The 18,252-nt window shown below is 48.0% G+C and overlaps 1 protein-coding gene across 2 annotated transcripts in view; it reads left to right on the top strand.

Annotated features, from left to right (window-relative positions):
- RPRD1B (regulation of nuclear pre-mRNA domain containing 1B) overlaps positions 1 to 18,252 on the top strand; it is a 145,295-nt gene that overhangs the window by 77,291 nt on the left and 49,752 nt on the right. For both annotated transcript variants that reach the window (XM_075349809.1, XM_075349808.1), the window contains one exon: positions 6,865 to 6,974. In XM_075349809.1, the coding sequence (XP_075205924.1) occupies positions 6,865 to 6,974 (110 nt within the window). The remainder of the gene's footprint in view (positions 1 to 6,864; positions 6,975 to 18,252) is intronic.

The following is an 18,252-nucleotide window of genomic DNA, read 5'->3' as shown; positions in this document are numbered from 1 at the left end:
GCATAAGGGCTGCCTTGAAGACTTTCAGATTCATGGTAAGGATTTCTGCTGTGCTCCCTGACATGTCTTCCCCTGCAGCTGCATCTGCAGAGCCCAGTGTTCCCCCTGCCACAGTAAGTACGGAGGGGGGTGGTCCCTCATGCATAGGCCTCAGGCGGATATTTATAGCTCTTTCTGGTCTGTGTTTTCCAGGAGGACAAGGCCACTAAGAAATTTGACAAAAATGAAAAGTCAGAGAAGTCTGAGAAGTCCGATAAACCGGATAAGCCTGACCGCTATGAACGGACTGAAAAGATAAAAAAGTGTCCAGTCTGTGTAAAAAAGCTACCTGCAGTCTGGGATAAGAAGCTTTGCCAACAGTGTACGGACCTGATTATTAGGGCTGAACAACCGTCCCTGGTAGACGAGCTGCGGTCCATGATGAAACAGGAGATTCAGGCCTCACTAGCCTCCCTCCCTGCTCCTGGCCCCTCTTCCCCAAAGAAAAGGAAACTCCAGTCAGCCCCGTCTGATCATGAGGATGCTGATTCCGCCTCGGAGGGTCCCGATGAAGGTTCTTCCTCCGGGAGGTCTGACCAGTCCTTCCATTTTCCCTCAGAAGATTTGGGGGATCTTATTGGGGCGGTTCGGAGTACTATGGGGTTAGAGGAAGTGCAGTCTCTTCCCTCTATCCAGGATGAAATGTTTGCTGGCCTGAAAACCATCAAACAATTAGGGTTTCCGGTTCATGCCAATATTCTGGATATTGTCTCTCAGGAATGGGAATTTCCTGAGAGGCGGTTCCGGAGTGACCCCAGACGCCGGTTTCCTCTGGAAACTTCTGGGTTACATTGGGAGGTCCCCAAAGTAGATGTACAGGTGGCTAGGGTAGCTAAACAAACGGCGCTTCCCTTTGAAGATACTTCCCAACTTAGAGATCAGATGGATAGGAAGGTAGAGGGACTCATGAAGCGATCCTGGGAGGCATCGTCTTCTACCATTCAGGCCAACATTGCCTCCACTTGTGTGTCCCGGTCCCTACTTAGGTGGTTAAACTAGTTGGAGGCTCATATTTCCCAGGGTACCCCTCGGGATGAGTTGCTGGAATCTCTTCCCTTACTTAGGAAGGCTACCAGTTTTTTGGCAGATACCTCGGTGGAATCAGTCCGCCTGGCGGCCAGGACCTCGGTTCTATCTAACTCTGCCAGACGTGCCCTCTGGCTTAAGGCCTGGAGTGGAGACTCCACCTCCAAAATGAGACTTTGCTCCCTTCCGTTTAAAGGGGATTTGGTGTTTGGGCCTGCCCTGGATGATATTCTGGACAAGGCGAATGATCGTAAGGCCTTACCTGATCCTAGACCCCCCAGGAAGCGGTCCTTTCGTCCCTCGATGCCTCAGGCCTCCCAGCCCAGAGGGAAAGGGAAGGCGGGCCGGTGGAGCTATCCTAAGGGTAGAGGGAGAAACATCCTCATCCCTCCCCATCAACAACGTCCTCAGCAGGACAAACAGTGACTCGGCTCGGGTGGGGGGACGACTCTCGGCGTTTCTTCCCCAGTGGCGGTCCATCACCTCCTGCCAATGGGTTCTGAAGATCGTCTCAGAAGGTCTCTTAATAGAATTCATCTCCCCCCCCCTCTTCCGGGTCTCCGAGTCATGGCTCTGGCGTCGCAGGGTTCCCAGGCTCTACTGTACGCAAAGATTCAGGAGCTAATGCACTCGGGGGTCGTTTCCCCAGTCCCGAGTCAGGAAGAAGGGATAGGCCACTACTCCCGTCTCTTCCTTGTCAGAAAGCCGTCTGGCGACGTCCGGATTATCATCAATCTACGGCGTCTCAACCGGCAGGTCAAGTACCGGCGGTTCAAGGTGGAGTCCGTGAAATCGGCTATTCCCCTGATAGGTCTGCACCACCAGATGGCCTCCATAGATCTGAAGGATGCCTACTTCCATGTGCCCATCCATCCGGGTCACAGGCAATACCTCAAGTTTGCGGTTCTACACGGGGAGGAAGTGCTTCATTTCCAATTCAATGTACTTCCCTTCGGGATCTCCTCGGCTCCAAGGATCTTTTCAAAGATCATGGCAGAGGTTGTCGCCTTCATACGATTGCAGGGTATCTGTCTGGTTCCATATTTGGACGACTTTCTTCTCGTGGCTCCCTCCGCTCAGACCCTCCGGAGCCATGTGGAGAAGTCTTTGGGAATCCTTTGGTCCTTGGGATGGATTCCCAATCTCAAAAAATCACAGTTGCACCCCTCCTCCACTCGGCAGTTTCTCGGAGTGCTGCTGGACTCCGACAGGCAGGCATCCTTTCTCCCGGAGGGCCACAGGATGGCCCTGCTAGCCAAAATCTCAAAGCTTCGCCGTCAGGCTCGCCCGACCCTTCGAGCAGCTATGTCGGCTCTGGGTTCTATGACGTCCTGCATTCCCTCAGTCAGGTGGGCTCAGGCCCATTCTCGGTGTCTCCAGGATCATATCCTGGCGCATTGGGACAGACTCTCGTCCTCCCTGAACAGACGGTTTCGCCTCTCGGGGACCGTCTCCTCATCCCTTCTCTGGTGGCTGCGGCCCAACAACCTGCAGGTGGGGGTTGCCTGGACTCAGGCACCCCTGGTTACACTGACAACCGATGCCAGCCTGCGGGGATGGGGTGCTATGGTGGCAAACTCCCCATTTCAGGGGGTCTGGAGTCCTTATGTCAGCTCCCAATCCTCCAATTACCGGGAGCTCAGGGCAGTCAGGGAAGCCCTCCTTGCGGCTCTGGATCTCGTCCGGGACTCTCACGTCCTGGTCTATTCGGACAATGTCACCACAGTGGCACATCTCCGCCATCAGGGCAGTACACGATCAGGCACCCTGAAGTCTGTGTCCTCCCGGATCTTCCACTGGGCGGAACAATCCCTGCTATCCCTTTCTGCAGTCCATCTAAAGGGCTCACTAAACCTTCAGGCAGATTTCCTGAGTCGTCGGGATGTTCATCCGGGGGAATGGAGTCTGGATCAAGCGGTGTTCTGCTCTCTGGTGGCAAGGTGGGGTACTCCAGAGGTGGACCTCTTTGTTTCGGCAGGAAATCGCAAGGTCGCAACATATTTCTCCCTGAACCCTCGAGACAAGGCGTTGGGGGTGGACGCCTTCTGCCACGATTGGTCCTTTTGCCTCGCCTACGCTTTCCCCCCACTTCCTCTTCTCGCACGGACCCTGAGGAAGATCAGAGACGACGGGGCCACAACTATCCTGGTAGCCCCTCTGTGGCCTCGGAGGAGTTGGTACAGCCTGATCCTGACGCTCGGGATAGACTGACCGGTCCTCCTGGGTTCAGACCCCAGTTTACTATCCCAGGGTCCGATTTTCCATCCGGATCCCCAGAAACTCAAATTGGCTGCCTGGCTTCTGAGGCCCGGGCACTGAAGGCCCAGGGACTTTCTGACAAAGTTGTGGCTACTCTACAGAAAAACCGTAAACCAGTGACTAATAGTATTTACAATAAAATCTGGATGAGATTTTCCTCCTGGTGTGGTTCTCTGCCTCCTGACCCGCTCCGGCCTAATGTTGCGCAGATTCTAGACTTCCTCCAGAGTGGATTGGACCTAGGCCTTCGGCCTAGCACCCTGAAGGTTCAGGTCTCGGCACTCAGTGCAGTCTTTGACACGGCTCTGGCAGATCATCGCTGGATCCGCCGTTTTTTTGTGTCCGCTAGTAGGCTCTGTCCGCGTCAGAGGGTCCTGACGCCTCGCTGGGATCTCAATGTGGTCCTTACCGGACTATCTCAGTCACCCTTTGAGCCGCTGTCCTCCTGTAACATCCGTTCTCTTTCTCACAAGACTGCCTTTCTCGTGGCTATTACGTCTGCTCGTAGAGTCGGGGAACTTCAAGCATTATCTATTCGGGAGCCTTACCTGACCGTCAGAGATGACAGCATTGTCTTTCAGCTGGACCCTTCCTTCCTTCCCAAGGTGGTTTCGGATTTTCACTGTTCTCAGTCCATCATCCTGCCTTCCTTCTGTCAGCATCCTAGGACTCCGGGTGAGGAAGTGTTTCATTCTTTGGACGTTCGTCGGACAGTGTTGCACTACCTGGATGTTACTGCACCTTGGCGTCTTGATCATAACCTATTCATCCAGCCCTTTGGTCGAAATAAGGGCAGGAAGGTGGCTAAGAGTACCGTCGCCAACTGGATTGTGCGGGCCATTAGAGACGCCTACCTCGCTCAGCATCTCTCTCCGCCTACCGGATTTACGGCGCACTCCACCAGGGCTACCTCTGTCTCCTGGGCTGAACAGGCAGGGGCTTCTCCTGAGCAGATCTGCAAGGCGGCTACGTGGTCTTCCCTCCATACTTTTCACGAAGCATTATCGTTTGGATCTGGATTCCAACAGGGATTTGGCTTTTGGCAGGAAGGTCCTGCAGGCTGTGGTCCCCCCTAGGTATCAATTCGTTGGTATTCCTCCTATGCTGTCGTGGAAGGGACTAGAGAAATAAGAATTATTCTTACCGTTAATTCGGTTTCTAGGACCTTCCACGACAGCAGGTAATTCCCTCCCTTATCCTCGATATTCCTGGATGTGTTTGTACTTCTCATATGCTATGGGTTCTTTGTAAGACACTGGCTATGGGAGGTGGGAGGGTCCTTTTTAAACCTTGTGCTTCCTGTCCCAATTAGGGCGTGGAGAGACAACCTCCTATGCTGTCGTGGAAGGTCCTAGAAACCGAATTAACGGTAAGAATAATTCTTATTTTCAGATCATTTGAGAGTTGTTTTGAGGAGCCCATGATGCCACTCTTCATAGGAGATTCAAATAGGAGAACAACTTGCAAGTGGCCACCTTAAATACCTTTTCTCATGATTGGATACACCTGCCTATGAAGGTCAAAGCTCAAGGAGGTTACAAAACCAATTTAGTGCTTCAGTAAGTCAGTAAAAAGTAGTTAGGAGTGTTCAAATCAAGAAATTGATAAGGGTGCCCATACTTTTGCATCGGTCAAATTTTGTTTTAAATGCGGATTGCACATTTTCTGTTAGTACAATAAACCTCATTTCAATCCAGAAATATTAGTTATTAGATATATGAAACTGAAATAGCTGTTGCAAAAACCCAAATTGTTATAAAGAAAAAAGGGTAACATTAATAGGGGTGCCCAAACATTTTCATATGAGTGTATCCTTCATATACAAAGGAGCCCAAAAGTGGAAACCTAGCCTCTGATTAGTTGATATTGGCAAGAATACGCCCAAATGGTCTTATCGGGCCGAGTGCGTAGCCTAGGTCTCCCTTTTTGAGCGTACTTTCTAAGCGTGGCTTCCAGTTGTGTCACGACTTGGCAGACAATTCGGCAGTCTCGATGGCTATGTCAGTGTTGTACGGGTGTGAAAGTAATGATTGGTAATTATTCCTGTGTATTTTCATGAGAATATGTCAACATTGTGTTACTGTGAAAATAATGAGCAATTATTATTTTGCTGCACATCTGGGGTAATTTTCACACCGAGGTGAAGCAGATGGAATGGGTTTACTGGATGCAGATACACTTGATGATAAATACTGTCAACTTCCTTTTACTCGGCTATTAACCCCTTCACCACCTGGCGATTTTTCCATTTTTTTGTTTGTTTTTTTTTCCTCCTTTTTCAAAAAGCCATAACTTTTTTTTTATTTTTTTCAATATTGTTCTGTCAATATAGCCATATAAGGGTCTGTATTTTTGCATGGCGAGTTGTACTTTTGAACAACATCATTCATTCTGCCCCATATTGTACTGGAAAACAGGAACAGTTCTGTGAAATAGAAAAAAAATGCAATTCCAAAATTGTTTTTTGGGTTTTTTATTCACCATGTTCACTATGTAGTAAAATTGACCTGGCATTATGATTTCCCAGGTCTATACGAGTACGTAGATACAAAACATGGATAGTTTTATTTAAGTGGTCAAAAAAAAAAAATCAGAAATTTTGTCAAAAAATAAAAGAATAGCACTTTTGTCATAATTTTCCGAGACTCGTAACGTTCTCACTTTTCGGGATCTGGAGGAGTGGTGCTTTAAACGGGTATGTCCATTTCTGGGATATTCACCAGAACAATGATGGCTAACGCATCATCCATGTGGGAGTGAATGGAGACGTGTCTATCCTTTTGGATGGATCTTTTCTAGAATTTCCATGGGAGAACCTTTTTGTCGGGCTTCTGTTAAAAATGTGTTGGTGTAGCACCGCACCCCCCCCCCACTCCATATTGAAGACCAGCGGTTACTGCTGTATCATACCGGCATTGTAATCTTCATATTGTATGGACAACATAAATGCTGGATTCTTGAGACCCTCCTATATATCCTTTAAAGAGGTTGTGTCACCAAGTTATTTTATGAGTATTTTTTATGAAATCCGCCATATTGTCTTTACCAAGGGGGCGTGCACATAGTGTAATAATGCTGAGCAGCCTAAAGACACCCCCAGAGAATGATGTGAGCCACGCCTACTTGGAAAATACCATCAAAAATGGCAAATTTGGTGATCCGTATGACACATTTCAAAAATTAAAAAGCAGAATACTTAGGAGAGGAATTGTAATAAAATGAGAGCAGATCTGGCCACTTTTGACCCGGTGACGTGTCCTCTAGCGGTAGCAGTTTCCCTGATTTTATCTTCTCCCCAAATTATTGGTGGTCTTCTAGAAATTCCATCTTTGCCCAGGACGTGCCACCATGAATATAGTAGCATTGTGAAACGACCCCAATTGAATGACATCTTGGCAAAGATGATGCCTTCTATGGTTGGTATCTGAAGGAACTGGAAATCTGTCCCAGGATATCTGCTCTGGGTAGGGGTGGTCTTTTGGAGCTCGCTGCTGTATGTTACTGACCATGTGTTGACTTGATTCTGTTGTTATTTTTTAGTGACGGAAGAGAAGGTGACACTGAAACGAGGATTCCAGCAAATCCAAGAGGAGGACGATGATTATCCTGGAAGCTACTCCCCAAGGGACCCTTCAACTGGTCCTTTACTGGTATGTCCTCACATCTGCCCACCCCCTGTAGAGGGAATGCAGGCCGGGCTCGTTAACCCCACTTGCTCCCATATGTAGCTGTCTGCTCTGTCAGCACAGACATTAGTATATCTGCCAAGTGTTTCTTCGGTGGATGCCGCTGCTGGGCCGGACAAGGACATCGTCACCTCTGCCCTAATTAGGAGGAGAAATTCTCACAATCTAGTTTATACATTAGCGGTAAATGAAGAACAGTCAGATCTGCTCCCAGGTCATTGTGCTAGGTTACATCCTGACGGGTGCCGTGAGGTTGGGGAATGCTGTGCATTTTAATGTAGTTTTTTTTTCATGATTTTTTTTTTTTTGCTTCTAAAACTTGGAGTTGTAAAATATACCTCTTTGAGTCATTATCCGTTTTGGCTTTTTAAAGGTAACCTATCACCAGGATTTTCGTATATAACCTAAAGCCAATGCTATACTGGCACTATCAGGCTGATTCTCTATATACCTGTAGTGGTCAGCTCAGATATATAGGCTTTCAAATCCATGAAAGTGAAGTCTATAAATTCAGCAGCTTCTTGATTGTCATCTGCAACGGAGCAGATAATGTATGGGTGGGTAGTCATCTGGATTCCCGCCGCTTGTTCCTCCCTCTTTCTGTTCTCTATGCTAATTTTACTATTCACTAAGATGGCGTCGGAGTTGGCGCCTGTCGCATAGCACTTCTCTCCGGCGCCATCTTTGTGAAGAAACCCTGCTATTCTATTTTTGTGGCTGAGAGTGGCGCATGCACCCTCACATCTTTTGCTCTCGTTGTGACCGCGGGAGCGCGTGCCGTCACCACAGAAATGGAAAACAGCTGATCGGAGGACACCGTGCCAGCAAGTAGCCTACCAAGACACTGTGCCAGCACAGCGACACTGATGTCACAGGGTTCGGTGAGTCCATTGTGAACTCACCTGTCCCCGTGCCTTGTGATCCGATGTCGCTGGCACGCTGCAGTCTGATTGTTCCTCCTGTTCGTCTTCCGTTGAGCTGTTTCAGGGGCGGTCTCCATTTCTGTTGTGACCACGCACGCTCCCGCGGTTACAACGAGAGGATAAGGGTGCATGCGCCGCCCTCTCAGCTGCAAGAATAGAATAGCAGGGGATAACACGTTCTTCACAAAGATGACACCGGGGATAAGAGCTATGCGCAGGCGCCAACTCTGACGCCATCTTAGTGAATAGTAAAATTAGCATAGAGAACAGAGAGAGGGAGAAACAGACAGGGGCTTGCAATCCAGATGAATATCCACCCAGAGATTATCTGCTCCGCTGCAAATGCCAATCAAGAAGCTGCTGATTTTATAAAATTCACGTTCTTGGATTTGAAAACCTATACATTCGAGCTGACCACTACAAGTCTGTAGATAATCAGCCTGATAGTGCCAGTATAGCACTGGCTTTAAGTTATATATGAAAATCCTGGTGATTGGTTCCCTTTAAAGGGAATCTGTCAGCAGGTTTTTGCTATGTAATCTGACAAAGCCATGAGGTCACGATAGAGACCCTGATTCCAGCGATATATCACTTTGTAGTGCAGCAGTTATTATAGAATCAAGTTTTCTCTGCTGCAGAGCTCAGTTGCTGAGCTGTATATAACCCCACTTTCACCTCAGCTTTCTGTGTACGTTTTTGAACTATACTGCTATAAGAGTCACATTTGCTGTGTACCTTATTCATTACATGGCAATGTGATTGTGACTGGAGAGTGATGGCTATTGAATACCATGGGCTTCATGTAAAATGCATTTTTTTTTTTTTTTTTTTTAGTATTATTATTATTATTTATTATTATAGCGCCATTTATTCCATGGCGCTTTACAAGTGAAAGAGGGTATACGTACAACAATCATTAACAGTACAAAACAGACTGGTATAGGAGGAGAGAGGACTCTGCCCGCGAGGGCTCACAGTCTACAGGGAATGGGTGAGGTTACAATAGGTGAGGACAGAGCTGGTTGCGCAGTGGTATACTAGACTGAGGCTATTGTAGGTTGTAGGCTTGTTGGAAGAGGTGAGGTTCCTCTTGAAGCTTTCCACAGTTTTTTAGTATGGGGGGCTTCTGATAAGTCTTTGGCTTAACCCATAAAAAAATGAGAAAGGATGATGAAATTTTACATTTATTCCACATACTCTCCACTGATGTCAACACACTTCTTACATCAGTATTCCAAGTTCTTTAAGCCTAGCAAAAAGAAGGATTTCGGTTGCGTCTCAAACCAGGCATCCGTAGCAGCCATGGCATCAGAAATGGTGTGAAATGTGGTACCCTTGAGGTGATTCTTCAGGTTTGGAAACAGATGATAGGCAAAGGGAGCTAGATCTGGTGAATAGGGAGGATGGTCAAACAGCCCAGCTCTGCCAGTTATACCATGGTCACTTCTTGCAGGAACAAGATGCCTTTGGACAGCTTGCCGCGCCTTTTGGCCTTCAGAGCTGCCTTCAATTGGTCCAAAAGTTCAATGTAATACCTTTCATTGATGGTGGAACCCTTTTGAAGGTAGTCCACTAGCAGCACACCCTCCTTACAGATGTCATCACGTTACTGGCTGATTTTTGCACCCTGAACTTCTTTGGATGAGGAGACCCACTGTGCCTCCACTCTTTTTTTTGACTGCTCCTCGTTTTCAGGGTCATACAAATATAGGTCTCATCCATAGTTACCAGTCGATCCAGGAAGTTCTTATCAGTCCAGAAACGCTGACAAATGGACCGGGAAGTTTTCACTCGCATGCTTCTCTGATCTGTTGTCAAACATTTGGGGACCCATTTTGCAGAAGCTTCCTCATGTGCAAATGTTCATGGATAATGACTCAAACACATTCATGGGAAATCCCCATGATGTCTGCTATTGCTTTAGCTGAAATTCGTCGATTCTCCAGTATGAGGTTGTGCACAGCATCGACGATCTCCGGAACATCAACCACTCCCGGTCGTCCAGGACGTTCCTCATCATTGGTGCTGAAGTGGCCCGGTTCAAATTTGGCAACCCAGTTCTTAACTGTGGAATATGAAGGGCATTGATCCCCCAATGTCTGCGACATATCACCATGAATATCCTTTGCTGACTTTCCTTGCAGAAACAAGAATTTTATCCGTCCTCTGCTCTCAGTTGCTGTGAATATCGCATTAGACGCCGCCATTATGTTTTCCCGCGTGCGTAGAACACTGTTGCCATAAGCAAAAAACACAACATTTTGAAAACATATATTAGACACACAAGGCTTTCATGTGATGTAACTTTCATTACCATAGAAACAAAAAAGATCCCAAAACCAAAGACTTATCAGCAGACCCTCGTATATTGCTGTTTTACAGGTTGTCTCCGTGTCTTGAATGACTTTCTGAAGAGTAAGCATGAACGGCAATGTGATCTTAAAGGGAATCTGTCACCACCAGAGTTTTGCCACCTAATCTGAGAGTAGTATAATGTAAGGACAGAGATCCTGATTCCAGCGATGTGTCACTTACTGCGCTGCTTAGTGTAGCTTTGCTATAATCACTGATTAATCTGCAGTAGATTATCATTAGGGGACTACTTGATGTGCTGCCAAGTAGTCCAGCATATTCATGAACTCTGTAGAACTGCTAGATCTGCAGCAGAGAAAACATCTCGGTAAGTGACACATCGCTAGAGTCAGGATCTCTGTCCATACATTATGCTGCTCTCAAATGGGGGAGCAAAATCCTTGTGACAGATTCCCTTTAAAGAGGTTGTCTGGATTTGTAGTATGATCCAGCTGCTGTCAGGAGGACTCATTTTTCCTGTGGAAGGCGGTAGCTTCCAGTTAATATGTGAACGTTGCATTTCAAAACCTTACAGTGAATCCTAATTCTTACCATGACAATTCATGCCCAGTACTAAGAAAAATAAATAAAGGGGTTGTCCTAGCAGAAATTGATGACCTCTGTATAGTAGAAGTAATCAATATGTGATCTGGCATCTTCATCTCTCATCTAAAGACGGCTCCGGCCTCTGCAAGATATAGGTCTGTTGAGTGGAGTACTCTGCGTAGTTCCATTTTATGTGTTGCTGTCGCTGCTGGGTGCTGCAGTGCAGCTACTAATCAAGAGAATAGGAGTGTCTATACATTAATTTGCAAATCAAAAAGATCCATGGAGCCTTTGTTAGGAGTCTCGACACGGAAAATAGCCAGATATCCCTCCGGGAAGGACCTAGCCAAGGAGTGGCTCTTTTTAGGAGACCACCATAACCACCATATTAAGTGGCCTTTTTAGTCAATATCCAACTCTTGACGAGATTAAAGATATGACAAGGGAAATACCAAGGCCAGGTATCCATCCATAGACAGCTGTTTCGGGGTATTGCCCCTCATCAGTGTGGAGTAGGATTCTGGCTAGGTGGGAGCAATGCCTAGTAGACCAACAAGACAAAACAATTACTGATGGAGACCAGCCTGAGAAAACACTGCCCGCAGCCAGCGAAGGCACTCAACACAGTGAAATCCTAGGTGCATTGCCCCCTGGGAAGTATGCAAATCAAAAAGATCCATGATGCCTCTGATAGGAGTTTCGAAACAGAAAATAGCTAGATATCCCTCTGGGAAAGGCCTAGCCAATGAGTGGCTCTTTTTAGGAGACCTAGCCAGAATCCTACTCCACACTGATGAGGGGCAATACCCCGAAACAGCTGTCTGTGGATGGATACCTGGTCTTGGTATTTCCCTTGTCATATCTTTAAACTTGTCAAGAGTTGGATATTGACCATAAGAGTCACTTAATATGGTGGTTATGGTGGTCTCCTTAAAAGAGCCAGTCCTTGGCTAGGTCCATCCTGGAGGGAAATCTGGCTATTTTCCGTGTCGAGACTCCTAACAGAGGCTCCATGGACCCTTTTGATTTGCATACTTCCCAGGGGGCAATGCACCTAGGATTTCACTGTGTTGAGCACCTTTGCTGGCTGCCGGCAGTGTTTTCTCTGGCTGGTCTCCCAGAGATCAGTGATTGTTTTCTTTATACATTAATTGGAGCTGCACTGAATATCTTTGTTCAATGCATTTACATACAGCAGGCGCTGGATTTTTTTTTTCATCTGATCGGTGATGGGTGCATATTGGACCCCCACCAACCTCATATTCAGGACCTATTTGAAGCATAGTACTCATACTCTCCTCCCTTCACAACCCTTTTAATGACACGTTATCTTCTGTGGTCACTTATTTTGTGCCTTTAATAACCCAATCATATTTGTAAGATTGTTGTTTTTTGGTTGGCCTACCATCAGTTAGTACACCACTGAGCAGGGTAGTAGGGTTGTAGCATACTGCACACAGTCTACCTTCATCATTATTTTTTTTGCTTTTTTATCTTTTTGGTTTCTTAACCATTTTTTCCTTAATGACCTGTCTGAAGTGTTCTTCCCTCCCTGTCTCTTGTGTATATACAACCTCCTCTGACCCACATATGTGTATATTATATGATTTAAGGTTTTCACTTGCTGGATACAAGATCTCGATAATGTGCTGTTTAAACAAAACCGATTTCAGCCATTAGAGCCGCAGCCAATGAGCTAAATATGTATTTTGGCTCTTTTGGATGGAATTCCTTGTGGTGTAAACAGTGTGAAGAGCCTTCTTGGTGCGGGCCGGCCGCGCAGACAGGCTGTCATGTTAGCTCTTGCTTCATGTTGAGATAAAGCAGCGTGTCAGTGTAGGAGGACCGCTGTACTCCATCACTCTTGTCCTGCTTCTCCCCTTACAAGGCTCCCAGATAAGCCTGGGATTACTCGCTGCTATACAGTGTGCAGAAAACAGATTTGTAGGAAAGAATGGGGAGACATGGAGTGATGTATGAAAGTTAGGAGAAAAGACTGCGGGCAGTGTCCCTAGTGTGCAGAGGCTGAGCTAGGTCAGCTGCGGGCAGTGTCCCTAGTGTGCAGAGGCTGAGCTGTGTCACCTGCGGGCAGTGTCCCTAGTGTGCAGAGGCTGAGCTGTGTCACCTGCGGGCAGTGTCCCTAGTGTGCAGAGGCTGAGCTGTGTCACCTGCGGGCAGTGTCCCTAGTGTGCAGAGGCTGAGCTGTGTCACCTGCGGGCAGTGTCCCTAGTGTGCAGAGGCTGAGCTGTGTCACCTGCGGGCAGTGTCCCTAGTGTGCAGAGGCTGAGCTGTGTCACCTGCGGGCAGTGTCCCTAGTGTGCAGAGGCTGAGCTGTGTCACCTGCGGGCAGTGTCCCTAGTGTGCAGAGGCTGAGCTGTGTCACCTGCGGGCAGTGTCCCTAGTGTGCAGAGGCTGAGCTGTGTCACCTGCGGGCAGTGTCCCTAGTGTGCAGAGGCTGAGCTGTGTCACCTGCGGGCAGTGTCCCTAGTGTGCAGAGGCTGAGCTAGGTCACCTGCGGGCAGTGTCCCTAGTGTGCAGAGGCTGAGCTGTGTCACCTGCGGGCAGTGTCCCTAGTGTGCAGAGGCTGAGCTAGGTCACCTGCGGGCAGTGTCCCTAGTGTGCAGAGGCTGAGCTGTGTCACCTGCGGGCAGTGTCCCTAGTGTGCAGAGGCTGAGCTGTGTCACCTGCGGGCAGTGTCCCTAGTGTGCAGAGGCTGAGCTGTGTCACCTGCGGGCAGTGTCCCTAGTGTACAGGGGCAGAGCTAGGTCACCTGCGGGCAGTGTCACTAGTGTGCAGAGGCTGAGCTAGGTCACCTGCGGGCAGTGTCACTAGTGTACAGGGGCAGAGCTAGGTCACCTGCGGGCAGTGTCCCTAGTGTGCAGAGGCTGAGCTAGGTCACCTGCGGGCAGTGTCACTAGTGTACAGGGGCAGAGCTAGGTCACTTGCGGGCAGTGTCCCTAGTGTGCAGAGGCTGAGCTAGGTCACCTGCGGGCAGTGTCGCTAGTGTACAGGGGCAGAGCTAGGTCACCTGCGGGCAGTGTCCCTAGTGTGCAGAGGCTGAGCTAGGTCACCTGCGGGCAGTGTCACTAGTGTACAGGGGCAGAGCTAGGTCACCTGCGGGCAGTGTCCCTAGTGTGCAGAGGCAGAGCTGTGTCACCTGCGGGCAGTGTCCCTAGTGTGCAGAGGCTGAGCTGTGTCACTGGTGGGTAGAGGCTGAGCTATGTCACTTGTGGACAGTGTCACTAGTGTGTGGGGGCTGAGCTGTGTCACCTGCGGGCAGTGTCCCTAGTGTGCAGAGGCTGAGCTGTGTCACTGGTGGGTAGAGGCTGAGCTATGTCACCTGCGGACAGTGTCCCTAGTGTGCAGAGGCTGAGCTGTGTCACCTGCGGGCAGTGTCCCTAGTGTGCAGAGGCTGAGCTGTGTCACCTGCGGGCAGTGTCCCTAGTGTGCAGAGGCTGAGCTGTGTCACCTGCGGGCAGTGTCACTAGTGTCCAGAGGCTGAGCTGTGTCACCTGCGGGCAGTGTCCCTAGTGTGCAGAGGCTGAGCTGTGTCACCTGCGGGCAGTGTCCCTAGTGTGCAGAGGCTGAGCTGTGTCACCTGCGGGCAGTGTCCCTAGTGTGCAGAGGCTGAGCTGTGTCACCTGCGGGCAGTGTCACTAGTGTCCAGAGGCTGAGCTGTGTCACCTGCGGGCAGTGTCCCTAGTGTGCAGAGGCTGAGCTGTGTCACCTGCGGGCAGTGTCCCTAGTGTGCAGAGGCTGAGCTGTGTCACCTGCGGGCAGTGTCCCTAGTGTGCAGAGGCTGAGCTGTGTCACCTGCGGACAGTGTCCCTAGTGTGCAGAGGCTGAGCTGTGTCACCTGCGGGCAGTGTCACTAGTGTCCAGAGGCTGAGCTGTGTCACCTGCGGGCAGTGTCACTAGTGTCCAGAGGCTGAGCTGTGTCACCTGCGGGCAGTGTCCCTAGTGTGCAGAGGCTGAGCTGTGTCACTGGTGGGTAGAGGCTGAGCTATGTCACTTGTGGACAGTGTCACTAGTGGGCCGAGGCTGAGCTGTGTCACCTGCGGGCAGTGTCCCTAGTGTGCAGAGGCTGAGCTGTGTCACCTGCGGGCAGTGTCCCTAGTGTGCAGAGGCTGAGCTGTGTCACCTGCGGGCAGTGTCACTAGTGTCCAGAGGCTGAGCTGTGTCACCTGCGGACAGTGTCCATAGTGTGCAGAGGCTGAGCTGTGTCACTGGTGGGTAGAGGCTGAGCTATGTCACTTGTGGACAGTGTCACTAGTGGGCCGAGGCTGAGCTATATCAGAAAGTCTTCAGATGCGGTTTCCCTTTTTATTGGGGAACTGCTAAGTGGTTCAGTGGTTAGCAGGGTTACCTTTGCTTGCTGATGTCCTGGGATCGAATTCAACCATGAATGACATAGATGTGTAACTTTAACCCCCACAATCAAACATTCGGATTACGGATATGTAAATGGTCAGATGTTTGTCTAACAGTCGTGCCCCCCCCCCTTTTACCATCACACACACACACACACACACACACACACACACACACACACACACACACACACACACATATATATATATAATATACATGCACACATACACATACATACACACACACACACACATATATATATATGCACATACACACACACACATATATATACATACACATACACACACACACACACACACACACACACACACACACACACACACACACCACTGTACCCAGAAGAGTGTAAATCTTCCTGCTAAAATCCGAGTACTACCACAGTTGGCTTTAATGTTTTTCTGAGTTGGGGAGATAACATTATGAGCCCCGATGGTCACAGGGTCTAATGTAAACGATGATAACCCCTTTACAGCACTGCTGAATGTGTCAGAACTATACAGACAAAAGGGGTAAATTCCTTCTATTATGACCAGTGGTGAGTGAGTACTACGTGCTCGGGTGCTCAGTATTCCAAACGAGCAAGTTGGTTGCGCTCAATCGGAGTACAGAGTATAATAGAAGTCAATGGGAAACGCGGGTATTTTACCTGAAGATTTTCTGGAAAATGCTTGAGGTTCCCATTGACTTCCATTACACTAGTTACTAGAGCTGCGCCCATCCGAGCCTCCAACCTTCTCGTTTCGAGTACCGAGCACCTGAGCGATGGTAGTGCCCACTCACTACTAAGTATAACCTTTATGCCTTGTGCACACTAGATGGATTTTCCGCGGATTTCCTGTGGTTTCGCTGCATGTTATGTTCATAACATCTCTGCAGTGATTCACCAGCAAATCCTATGGGAAAAAAATCCTGTGCGCACTATGCGGATTTTCACAGCTGCATGTTTTGCTGCGGGATTCCCGCAGCAAAAACAATTCCATGTCACTTCTTTTCCGCACGTCGCTGCAAGATTTCACTCCATTGACTGTAATGTAATCGTGAAATCCCGCAGGGAATAACGCAGGCAGCAAATTCTGTGCGGTTCACTGCGTTTTCCTGCGTTATTCCCGCGGTATTTCCCTTTTTTTCGGGATATAATGTTCATCACCACCCTGCGTTTTGCAGGGAAGGGATGTCATTATGACAGGAAGAGGAAGCAGAGCAGAGTAAACACAGACATATCAGACACAGACATATAGAATGCACATAGAAATCATACGTACATATTAAAAATAAAAAAAAACATGGGCTCTGCCGATAACTGCAGGGTGTCCTCACAGGGTCTCTATCTATTGTTTGATCTGTCTTCTATCTATTGATTATCTATCCCTCTATCTATCTATCTATCTATCTATTGATTATCTATCCATCTATCTATCTATCTATCCCTCTATCTATCCTTCTATCTATCCTATCTATCTATCTATCCTATCTATCTATCTATCCTATCTATCCCTCTATCCATCTATCTATCTATCCATTATCTATCTATCTATCTATCCTTCTATCTATCCATCCATCTATCTATCTATCCATTATCTATTTATTTATCTATCCCTCTATCTATTTATCTATCTATCTATCTATCTATCTATCTATCTATCCCTCTATCTATCTATCTATCTATCTATCTATCCCTCTATCTATCTATCTATCCCTCTATCCCTCTATCTATCTATCTGTCTATCTCTCTATCTATGATTCTATCTATCTATCTATCCCTCTATCTATCTATCTATTGATTATCTATCCCTCTATCTATCTATTGATTATCTATCCATCCCTCTATCTATCTATCTATCTATCCCTCTATCTATCCTTCTATCTATCCATCCATCTATCTATCCATTATCTATTTATTTATCTATCCCTCTATCTATCCATTATATACCTGTCTATCTACCTGTCTATCTATCTATATTTCTCAGAAGGAAATTACCTTTTTTTTCTTTCTTTCAATGTGCTTTGTTACATTACATGCAGATTTCGGTGCGTTTTTTTTTTGCGGTTTTTTTTTTTCCCCGTGGGTGTGGTTATCTTTCAGAGCCTTCGGAATTTTCTTAAGAAAATTCCATTTTCTAGTGCGCACAGGGCCTTAAGCCTGCTTTACACGCTGCAATGTATCTTACGATGTGTCGGCGGGGTCACGTCGTAAGTGACGCACATCCGGCATCGTAAGGTACATTGCAGGGTGTGACAGCTACGTGCGATTGCGATTGAACGGTAAAACGTTCATCGATACACATCATACCTGTCTCTAGAATTGCACGTCAGATTGTTCATCGTACCCGGGGTAGTACACATCGCAGTGTGTGACACCCCGGGAACGATGAACAGATCTTACCTACGTCCTGCGGCTCCCGGCCAGTAATGCGGAAGAAAGGAGGTGGGCGGGATGTTTACGTCCCGCTCATCTCCGCCCCTCCGCTTTTATTGGCTGGCTGCCGCGTGATGTCCCTGTGACGCCGAATGTCCCTCCCACTCCAGGAAGTGGACGTTCGCCGCCCACATCGAGGTCGTATGGGAGGTAAGTACGTGTGACGGGGGTTAATTGTTTGTGCGGCACGTTCAACAAATTGAACGTGCCACACATACGATGTGGGCGTTGCAAATCGCATATGATATCGTATGCGAAATTGCAACGTGTAAAGCAGGCTTTACAGTCACAGGCAATCTGAGAAGGAAAATGCCCTCCTCTCTATCCGCTGAATGTAGGCTGTTTAGCAGCTTGTATTCTGAATACGGCACAGTAATCACAAGCCTCTGCCCCACCATGTTTATTGAAGAAGTGATGATAATTGCTGTTGACACTGTTGTCCGCCCGAATTTTCTGAGCGCTACACATTGCCATCTCCAATAGAGATTGAATGGAGTAAAGTGCGCATTCTCAGTTTCCACTCCATTTGCAGAGCCCAGCTCTCAGGATTGCTTAGTGTCGCGGCTATCGAACCCCCAAGAGGTTATATCTGATCATATGTATAAGAAAGCAC

This window comes from Anomaloglossus baeobatrachus, chromosome 5, assembly GCF_048569485.1.
Source record: "Anomaloglossus baeobatrachus isolate aAnoBae1 chromosome 5, aAnoBae1.hap1, whole genome shotgun sequence".
NCBI lineage: Eukaryota > Metazoa > Chordata > Amphibia > Anura > Aromobatidae > Anomaloglossus > Anomaloglossus baeobatrachus.
This window is presented reverse-complemented; position numbering and strand designations above follow the sequence as displayed.